The sequence below is a fragment of the Xiphophorus maculatus genome, chromosome 7 (genome assembly GCF_002775205.1).
Source record: "Xiphophorus maculatus strain JP 163 A chromosome 7, X_maculatus-5.0-male, whole genome shotgun sequence".
Taxonomy (NCBI): Eukaryota; Metazoa; Chordata; class Actinopteri; order Cyprinodontiformes; family Poeciliidae; genus Xiphophorus; species Xiphophorus maculatus.
Window position 1 is genome coordinate 2619551 of NC_036449.1, and position 11315 is coordinate 2630865.

General features: G+C 40.9%; 1 protein-coding gene across 1 annotated transcript; it reads left to right on the plus strand.

Annotated features, from left to right (window-relative positions):
• The first annotated feature begins 274 nt into the window (after positions 1-274).
• dnajb11 (DnaJ heat shock protein family (Hsp40) member B11) lies at positions 275-8452 on the plus strand. Its single transcript, XM_005815590.3, has 10 exons — positions 275-451; positions 855-1011; positions 2351-2448; positions 3785-3917; positions 4051-4193; positions 5888-5970; positions 6049-6106; positions 6186-6297; positions 6398-6557; positions 7295-8452. Exons 1-10 carry the CDS (start codon positions 378-380, stop codon positions 7357-7359), a joined length of 1083 nt encoding a protein of 360 aa, XP_005815647.1. The 5' UTR covers positions 275-377; the 3' UTR covers positions 7360-8452.
• The last annotated feature ends 2863 nt before the right edge of the window (positions 8453-11315 follow it).

Genomic DNA, 11315 nt, shown 5'->3' on the forward strand with positions numbered 1-11315 from the left:
GCAGGCCAACAGCACATTTTCAGAGATTACACAGACTATTAAACAGTTAATTAAATTGATGCTAAATAACCTAGATATGGTTTTAACATACAATGAATACAAGTTTTAGAAATTATTTTAACATTTCAATAATTATAAATAACGCATTCATTATTTTACGCATATATGTTTCCAGTTACATCCAGATGTCACTGATTTATTGCATTGTATCACTTTTGGCTTTTAGCTTCTTTCAGTGTGGGCGGAGTTTGTGGCCACGCCCCGGTGGGAGGGCTCTCTCTGACAGGAGGAGGAAGGCTTGTGAGTGGCTGCGGGATCTGAGCTTCAAAAGCCGGCTGGTACCTTCTGTATCTTCTCCTTCGTGACTCCGGGGATCTATGGCTAAGAAAGGGATTAACATCTGGAATGCGTGCTGCCTGCTGCTTTATATCACCACGGCAGTACTTGCCAGGTAAGCGGGTGTCGCTCGCAGAAGCAGCGACCCAGCGGTGAAACGGCACCGCCAGCAGGTACACATGTTTAGCTGTGATTGGTCTACCCGGGTCTCTCCATGTGTGGAGGAGAGCAGGCTGATATTGAGTAGAACCCCCAAAAGGCATTTTGTTGTTTCGTTGAACCCCAACGTGCTGGGATTAGCGGTCATGTTTTGGTTTAGTTAGCTTAGTTAGCATGGAGCTAACAGTCACACGGAGGGAGCCTGAACCTAACACCGGCGGCTGTCTCCTTTGAGACTTTAGCTAGCAGACCACTGCTTCACTGACTGGGAAGCTACTAGTATTAGCAGCAGAGCTCGGTGTGTTTCTGTCCATGGAATAATGAACATGTCCCCTTTCTCCTCTCCCTCTTTGATGTAGTCGAGATTTCTATAAGATCCTGGGGGTGAGTAAGACAGCAACCATCAGGGATATAAAGAAGGCCTACAGAAAGTTGGCTCTACAGTTACACCCCGACAGGAACCCCGACGACCCCAAAGCACAGGACAAATTCGCAGATCTGGGAGCAGCTTACGAGGTGAGCAGAAAACTATTGTTTTGTACCAGTTGTAGATGAATGAGGCCCAATACACACTTCCTCCTTACAGCATAGTTACTCAACAGCAGGAGTGTTTCTAAAGTTAAATGAAATGTAATATAGAACAAAATTGTACCAGAAGTGCCAAACGGCTTTGTTATAAAAAGTCTTTTGTGCGCTTGCGATCTCATTACTAATATAAACGATCAAAGCTCTGTGATTGGCCGACTACACCGTGTGGCTGTAGCTGATTGGCTGTAGGGTAGCACAGCTGGTGACAGGAAAAGTCAGACGTGGATGAGTGGGAGTGGATTTTAATATCCGCTGCAGGTGTTTCCGTCTCAAACGTTCACATTACCTTATTACTGACTTTTGATTAGCATATCTTAAGTATTCATACGAATCACAAGTGCTGTTAAGATTTGTGAGCTTGGAAATCAGATTTCATTAATATATTTGTATTTTACTGTAAGTGAGTTTTAATAGAAATAAAGCTTGACACAGTATGTGGCTTAACCTTTTACTATTTAAAATCCGACACGATTTTTTTTTCTTTACTTTGTACTCAGGACAATACCTTATGTAGTTGATGCAGCCTGTACATACTGCATGGTGCACAAACTGCAATAAACCTTCTTTCAAATGGTTCACAAAGTGCAATTTGGGATTCTAAATATAGTGTAAAATAAATACTAAAGCATGACACTGCTCACAGCAAGTCATGCTTGACTGAATAGATGTGTCCTTATGGATCTTGCACATATTTTCAATATCAGGACTATACAGTATGGGTGCACCGATTGCAGTATTGTGGCCGATCGCTGATTACCGATCTTTTAAAAAACCTAACTTACCGATTCTGATTTTGGCCGATACCATGTTTTTGTCTGAAATGTTGCTCAATATCTCAAGAAAGTTGCTCGATTGGCAACAATGGGGTGACTATTGTTAACTGTAAATGTGCAGCCATGACCTGGTCAGCCGGTTTGTCAGTCAAACCTCTCTCACGGGAGAAAAGAAAAGCACAGTCATTGATTTTACACCTTTTCCGAGGTTGATAACATCGGTGGAGAAGATCGGCTTCACATGTAAAAATCGGCCGATCACCAATCTCCCAAAATTAAGGAAATCGGCACCAATAAATTGGCTGGCCGATAAATCGGATGGAAGGACTATACAGATATTAATATCAGATCATGCATCCAACTTCAACAATCTATTTATTTACAAATTATCTAACAATTTTATCTTAACCTTAAAATGTGAAAAAGTTCTGAATACCGGTGCCTGACACTGTGCATGTGTTTACTATGAAGTTGATTGGCTGTTTTGTATCCAGGTTCTGTCTGATGAGGAGAAAAGGAAACAGTATGACATGTACGGAGAAGATGGACTCAAAGAAGGTCATCACAGTTCTCATAATGACATCTTCTCCAGGTTGGTGCTGTGGTCCTTTTAGAAATCATTGGATTATCTTTTATTATTAACATAAAGAACTATTTCAGTCAAAAGTAATGTTCCAAAAGCCTCTTAAAGTTGTCTTGCTAATGTACTAGTTCTGTTGTTCCAAGGATCTGGTTAGTTTGGGGGTAAAAGGCAGTAGATCTGCCTCAAGCAAAGAGACTGAAAAGTTTTAATCAAATCCCACCATAAATCAGACCATTACCGATGAGATATTTTATTAAACAATTAAATGAAATATATACGTAAATGATGAAACTGAACTGCAGTTTCAGACAATAACCTCAGAAGCACACAAATTAAAGAAAATAAAAATAAAAGGATGTGAAAACGTCACTGAAATGTAAATAGTACTTTTCCTCAGTTTTTGTCTCATAAGGATGTAACGTATTGGTCTGCACCAAAGAGCAAGAAAAGCATCTATGGGGTCATTTCATTCTCACTAAAAAAGAAAACAGGGTTGGATCAACAGATTAACTCCAAACAGGTTGGATTATTTTTAAGGTGATCAAGGTGTGTAGACAATCACATGTATATAAGTAGCTGCATAAAGGTGAGCCGCTAACTGAGGAGCGCTTTGGCTGTAATGGAGAACATCACCAATGGAAGGATTTGTTTAATCAGAGACCTTACTGATCTGCTGGGAAATGTTGATGATGGTTTGTTAGTGTTTAGATTTCCCAGACTGAACATCCTGGAGCTCTGAGCAGAACTTAAAGAAGGAGCCGTGTGTTACTGGAGCACATTCCTCACTCATAGGACTCTCTGACTCTCTGTCTGTCTTTAAATCCCAGCTGAACACTCTGCTGTTCAGACAGGAATTTGCACTTGGATCTCTTTATTTTTATTTTATTTATTTTGATTTTTTTTCTTTAAAATGTATTATTTAGAGTTTTTTGTGAGTTTACCTTTTGTGCCATTGAAGCACCTTTTACATAACATATATATAATTATTATAAATACCTATGCTGCTACAAACAAGGACGTTGTCATGGTTATTGCTGCACGTGGTGGCAGACGTCTGGGTATTTACACTAATTTACATTAAGATATATTTATGGGTGGCGACAGGCGGACCAACAGCTGCGCTCTATTTCCTGCAATTGAGATGTATAAAGGAAAGGTGCGCAGCTATGTGCGTACGTACGGCTTTATACACCTGAATTTTTGTTTGTGCGCTGCATGTTTCTAAATTTGTCTGTATTCCAAGTTTTAGTGTGAAAACTGTGCACTCTGTTATACATGAGGCCCCTGGTGTTTTTGAAAATAAATGTCCACTGACTGTTTCCCCTCACCGTCTTTGCCCTCAAAGCTTCTTTGGCGATTTCGGCTTCATGTTTGGAGGAAATCGGCAGCAGCAGGACAGGAACATTCCCAGAGGAAATGACATAGTACTTGACCTTGAGGTCACGCTGGAAGAAGTTTACTCTGGGAACTTTGTGGAGGTATGGAGAACTGCTTCCTTTCTGAATTAATAACTCCAGAATTACCTTTAATACTGTCTGTAGAACAACATAGGAGTTTTCTGCTGTATTTTTGTTTTATTTTTGATTCCATGTGAAACTATTTTGTTGCCAGGTTGTGCGGAACAAGCCTGTAGCTAAAGAAGCTCCTGGTAAAAGGAAGTGCAACTGCAGACAGGAAATGAGGACGACGCAGCTCGGACCGGGCCGCTTCCAGATGACTCAGGAGACGGTGTGCGACGAGTGTCCGAACGTCAAGTGAGTCACTTGTCATTAAGGAGGGGTGGAGTCATTCAGGCTGAAATTATGATGTAGCTTATTTTTGTTGTTTACCTGGATATGAAGTTCTGGACCAAATCAAGACTATTTGTGATCCATTTGTTATCAAGTTAGTGCTTGGAGTTGATTACATTTACAAACCGCAGCATTTGCATTACTGTCAAAACATCTGGATCATCATTGTACTTTCAAACGGAGCTAAAGGCCTCGCCACTATGGTGACCTGAAGAACTGGAGTTAAATACTTGTACATGTCAGAAAAAGACACCAGATCAGCATGTTTGGGGTCTCCTGGTAATTTCCAAACATGGCTCAATCTTTAAACCCTGATATCTTTTGTAAGCATTTTCCCAAGTCGAGAACAGTATTCTATTGGGTTGAGGTCAGGAATCTATGCAGACCAGTTGAGTTCTGCCATACTAGTCTTGTTCGTCTATGTCTTTCTGGATCTTGCTTTGTGTGGAAGTATTGAGTCATGTTATCACCAAATTGTTCAGATAGCTGGGACCATGAAGTTGTTCGAAATGTCTTCCTAGGCCTAAAAAGATTTTCCCTGTACTGGAGGTAAGGGGCTGAAGACATCCTGTGAAAATCTGCCCCACAGCATGACACTCCCTCCACCAAACTCTACATTTGGCACAGTGTTGACAAATCCATTCTTCTGGATTTGTCAACTACCAAGCTGAGACAAAAGTGTGATTTGCCACTCCAGAGTGTTGTAAAGTTCAATGCTAACATGTGTTATTCCCACAGGTATAAAGTCTGTTAGCTTTATACTCCTGGTATAAAGGATGCTACCTGTGTATCTGTTACCTAGCTAGCATCCTGTTACAGTATCATACTGAAATTGACCTGTTGTATTTCTGTGGTTTGTAGAAGCAGCCTAGGTGTGTCCAGCAATTGGAATTCCTCAATTCAGTTATTTTTAAAATGAGGGTGTGAACACTTTTAGTAATGTACTATAGCTTTCCTGTGAAAAGACACAAGCAGCCTGATATTACCCAGAGTTCTTTGCTTTAGGGGTAATAATGCCCTGTTTTATCAAGGTTTTTCTACAAACTGAGAATGAAATTTCACTCATAAATCTTGACATGACTTGAACGCATTTGACATAAATATAACCCAGGTGTCTGCCCTGTGGTGTGTTTTTATTTTCAAAAATATTTATTTCTACATGAAGTGAAATGTAGAAAGAGCAACAATTAAATCGGTCCAGATTTCCATCATTTTGGGAACTCGGCGATTGGCCAATAGTCATGACACACCAACTTTATCTACCTCTGCAAAGGTCTGGAAGTCAACCAGACCTTTGCAGATCATGTGTCCATTTGCTCTGGTGTGACTGACCAACCCGCCCACCAGATCATGTCTCCACCTGCAGTTAACAATGGTCACCCCAGTGTAGCGAACTTAGCATCTACAGTTAGCCACTTTTTATGTTATTGTGTTGACCAAAATCAGATTCAGCAGGCCAGGCTTTTCAAACATTGGTGATCGGACAGAAAGCTGTAGTTGGAGCACCGCTAGTTACTGCGTGTGCTTCCTGCCTGAATGAACAACCAATTGCTGCCAACCACGTTATCATAAAGTGGAACTCTGTCTGTTAGTTCTTCTATTGACAGTTAAGCGAGTCTGAGTAAGCTCCTCTTTAACATGACGTTTTCTCACCTCAGGCTGGTGAACGAGGAGAGAACCCTGGAGGTGGAGATTGAACAGGGGGTGAGAGACGAGATGGAATATCCCTTCATTGGAGAAGGTGATCTTCACAAAGCTTAACCAGAGTCATTAGTTCATGTCTTATCAGTCGTTCCTCATGTTTTATCTGTGACATCAGGTGAACCTCACATCGACGGCGAGCCTGGAGATCTGCGATTCCGCATCAAAGTGCTGAAGTAGGAAGCAGCTTTCATTACTGATGAATATGAGATGAGCGCGTAGGGAGCCACTTTCTGACTTGCTTTTCTCTTTCAGACATCCGGTGTTTGAACGCAGAGGAGACGACCTTTACACCAACGTCACTATCTCTTTGGTTGAGGCTCTGGTCGGTTTCGAGATGGACATTGTCCATTTGGACGGGCACAAGGTTCTTCTTTTTTTAGAACTTGCACTGTTTGAAGTTGGTGTAGAAAGAAGGTATTCGGTTAATTGAAAGTAGGAGTTGAACTGAATGCATCTCTTAACAGGTCCACATAGTGAGAGACAAGATCACTAAACCCGGAGCTCGAATGTGGAAGAAAGGAGAGGGTCTGCCGAACTTTGACAACATCAATATCCGAGGTTCCCTCATCATCACCTTCGATGTGGAGTTTCCTCAGACACAACTTGATGATCAGCAGAAAGATGGTGAGAAGACAGAGCTGAAGCTTGTTGTGCCTGTTGAGTGACACATTTTAAGTATTTATTTGTGGTAATTCAGTTTCTTGAAAAATTGCAGTGTTTCCTAAAAGCAACAACCTGGGTTTTCATTACATCTTAGTACGATCACAGACTGATGGCCTGCATTGGCACTCAGTGGTTTCCATTACAAATGACTAACGGCTCAACTGGGTGGGGTTGTCATATAGTCAGACGCACCCAGAATCTGAAAAATAAGACAAACTGATCTTTACAAACACAACACAACAATGGAGGGCATGGAAGCTATGTACTTGTACTAGACGAGAGCCAAACAAGGACCAACAATCTTCAGCCCATCATGGCAGTAAAGTAGGTTCCAAAATGGGGGCTGGTACCACTTGGCCAACAATGTCAAAATATAGACATACTTTTCAGAAAGTCCACATTTATACATTAAAATTTGTTTTATTGGTCTGTGATATTTGTTTTATGATTCTGGGTAACAGTTTAAGGTCAAGGTGAGAATACATCAATCAGCTTTGAACTGCTTGTCTGCTGGAGTCACCATGGATCATCATGTTTGTAATAAAAGGCAGAGAAGAGCCTGTTGAACTTTTTTTGTTTTAAGTTATTTGTTAAATGATTACATATTTTTACTGCAACTCTTGAACTACATCTGCCATGGGGTGAAACCACTTGACTCTTCCGTTACTAATAGTTCCTCAATGTATGTCTTGTTCCAGGTATCTGGAGTATCTTGAAGCAGGGATCTGTACAGAAGGTTTACAACGGACTACAGGGATACTGAACCACTGGGAGAGACAGCCAGGACTGATTCTTTACTACAACCGCAAGAAGTAAAGTCAACTTGTTCAAGTCAACAGGAGTGTGCTCCAGGGATCTGGTCATGATGTATTTATTATTTCCAGAATGTTCTCAGGACGGTTGAATCTTGTTGGTTTTTTATTTTTTAAATCATCTTGTGAGGAGCAGCAACAGTGTCTTTATTTAAATATACAATCAGATGCAAAGTTTGAACTTTTTATTTTGCCCCTACAAAGTCTACTGTAATAATTTCTAAAGTTCTGAAACATAAAACCTGGAGAAGACCTTTTTTTGCAGTATCATGACTCCTCCTGCAGGGGGAGATGCTGAGCTGAAGTCACACACCTGAAATGGCTCTACTTGGACCTTATGTAGTTGATCCAAACTCAACAGCACCACGTGTTGAGTGAATTTGCTCTGCTCTTAATCTCAGTTCAGTGGGGAGGAACAAAACCTGTTGGTTTTTCCATTAGTTTCCTAATTTATGTTGTTTGCTTTTTCCTCCTGGTGGGAGAAGTGTCATCCTCTGAGGTTTACTGTGGCGAGAGTTGATCTCTTCAAATATACAGTGAGCACAGTTTACTTTGCCTCTTCAGACCTGATGGTTTACTGCTTTTTCTTTGCCATCTCAGACATTTTCTGATTTTCTCCTGTTCTTCTCCCTCACTGATGACTCAAAGGGACTCTGGCCTCCAATCAGGATTGTCAACAGGACCTTCTCTTGTTAATGTGACTGCAACGCTGCCTCCCTGTCCAAATTTCGAGAGTAATAAGGTTTTAATATAAACTATTTGGCTGTTTTTACATGTACAATGAGATAATGTTCTTTACTTAAAATATAAATAAAGATTTATACAAATTTGATTACATGTCATACCACAAATATACCACTAGATGGTACCAGAGTCATTAAAATGGCACACTAACGTCGCTGCTTCTGTACAAACACGCTATCTGCAGTTTAGCCCTCAGGTCTTGTTGGACTTTGAAAGCTGCTGTTTCTAAAGCAGAACTCGAGGTTTTTGCTCTGTTACGGTGTCTACATTCCTATTGACAATAAAACCATGAGCACATCAGGAGGACTGATCGGATCTGAATGTCATTTGGTTGACGCGCAGATATGAGATGGGCTGGTTGGCAAGGAGCTGACAAATCTAGAACGGACATCACAAGTTTAGTAGCTGCATTTTCACTACAAAAAATTCTTTTTCTGCTAATGTCGATAAAATGCAATTTTGTAATTGCAGTTTTTCCATTGAATAAGAAATTAAAATGATGTGAATAAGCCTGCTCACGTGATGAGTCATTCAAAATTATGGAAGTGATGGGTTAAAACAATTACATGAAATATTCATAATTCAGCCATGGTGCTTTGTCAGCCAATCAGAGGAGATGTCAGCATCCTATTCAGGCATTGGGGAGACAAGCCCCTTATTCTTGGGAGCGGCTATTTATGAGGCGTTTTGGGGAAATTATAGTTGGTGAATTTACAGAAGAGTTATGGGTTCAACACGTTTGAATGACACACAACTTTTTATGGACTGTGAGAGCTCTGGAGGAGCCAACTGGACATTGTCCGAAAAAACGCTCCATCATCTCTGTAAGAGTAGTCATCTTGTAATCGGACGGTTGTGGGTTCAAGTACAGCTTCTTCCCAACACATAGTGATTTGACCCTTAACCCCAAGTTGCCTACCAGTACTTGAATGTGTTTGTGACTGTTGTAAAGTACTTTGCGTGGTCAGTATGACTGGGGAAGCTCTGTATAAATTTGTCCCACTTACTTAAAAGTGGGCCGAGTTTGTTTACAAAATGAATCAACAAAGAGCCCATAATGATCACTGAAATAAATTGAAACTGACAAAAGTACTGATAAATTAAAAAAATGACTGAAAATGAACCAATGAAAATCAGACATTGCTTTTGAATTGTAGTCCAACAGATCCATTAGAAAAACCAAACTAATGAAAAAGAACTTGACAAAAATGATTGTACTTGTAACTTGATATTTGACATTGAGGCAATCAAATTTCCACAGGTCCATATTGCTTCAGTGGTGTCAGGTTTGAAAGGTACCTTCTCCAGATGTTCAACAGGATTTAGATCAGGGCTCATAGAAGGCCCTGATCTAAGTTCTTCATTATTATTGGATTTTTTTAGTTGTTTGCTTCCGGTCTTTACCTTGTTTGAAGACTGATGACCAGTGACTGAGATCAAGCATTCTGACGCTAGCACATTTCTCTCCAGAACGCCTTGATAGTCTCGAGAATTCATCCTACCGGGTTCATTTTCGGCACATTGTTCAAGTCACTCTACCAGATGCAGTAAAGCAACCCAACCCCAGAACAGAACCAAGCCTCCTCTATGCGTACGGACAGTGTTCTGTTTTTGGTCTGCTTCATTTTGCATCTGTGAACAAAGAGCCAAGGAGGCTCCAGTTCTGACTCATCTGTCTATAGTACATTCTCCCAGAAGCTTTGTGGCTTTTCGACATGCATTGTGGTAAATTCCGGTCTTGGATTTTTATGCTTTGCTTTCAACAAAGTCGTCCACCACGAATTCCACTTTGGCTCAAATACTGATTGATGGTAAATGGCCTGTACTTGTATAGCACTTTATCAAGTCCAGAGGACTCCAAAGTACTTCACACTACCGTCAGTCATTCACATTCACATTCTGATGGTGGCAAGCTATTGGACAGCAGCCACAGCTGACTGGGGCAGTCTGACGGTGATAGTGGATGGTGAGCAATAGTGTGTCTTGACATAGACCTTGGAGTTTAATTTCTTCTGAAGTTGTTCTGGACTATTTGCCTAGCATTTTTAATCTGATGTTAAACTGAGATTAGTTCCAAATAAAACACCTTAATATTTTTAATTTGTTTTTCAATAACCAGTGTTTAAAGTCTCTCTCTTGTACGTCTATACCAATTTTGAATTTTTTTTAGTTTAGTCCAGATTGAGTTGAAGAAAAATCTAAACTATCCATACCCAAGTATTTAAAATTTGGTCAAACAGTGGACCAATGCAACATAGAACTGTTTATCATCAGCATAGCTTTGAACATGATCATAAATCTTTACTCGTTATGGCAAGTATAAATTAAAAAAAAAAAAAAAGGAATTGAAACCTGAGCCTAGTGGAACACCTTGTTTCATTTGGAAAAAGATTCCAACTGCAACAAGATCACGAAAAATACCCTGAACCAGAGAATTAATTTGTCCACTAAGCAGTACTGGACTCTAGAACATTTCTCTGTAAACTAACACTTCATGAACATGTTAGTGACTTACATTCAAAGCTTGGATTGAAATGTGTAGTGATGGATCTCTTGTATGTGTGAGGTCTAGGTGACAGTGGTGTTACCCCTGCCATCATCTGACCCTTTGACTCCTCTGTGGCTTTCCTTGTATTAATGTTTGCCATGTGGGTGCTCCTTGCCTCAACCTTTAACATCCACACCCAGACCTCGTGGGTGGATGCGTTGTGGGTGGAAGGCTGCCGGGGAGCCTGTGTGGATGGGTGGGGAAGGGGAATGTCCACAGAAATAATCACTGTGGTTAGTTTACGGTGCGGTAAAATGCACATCTGCCCACCAGTGTTTGTGAATGTGCAATAATCTCACACAGCTCATGAATTAGTTTGCGTGTGCATGTGTGTGTGTGTGTGGCCAGTCTGTGTGTATAATGAACTCCCACAGAGATAGCAAGGCTGTGGTAAAGGGAGTTTCCTCCTCAGCCCCACTGCACCGTCTTTTTCAGGGAGAAGAAGCTCCGCAGAGGAACAGAGGAGCTTTGTCAACAGCTGTTCTGCCTCGCAGCTCAACTCTCCAGCTAATAAAACCACTTAGCGTCAGCCCACTACAGCTGGATGCCTCTGCTCAGTTAGGCATTCATAAGACTACCAACCTCAGACTGCTCACAGTACGCTTCAGACTGATC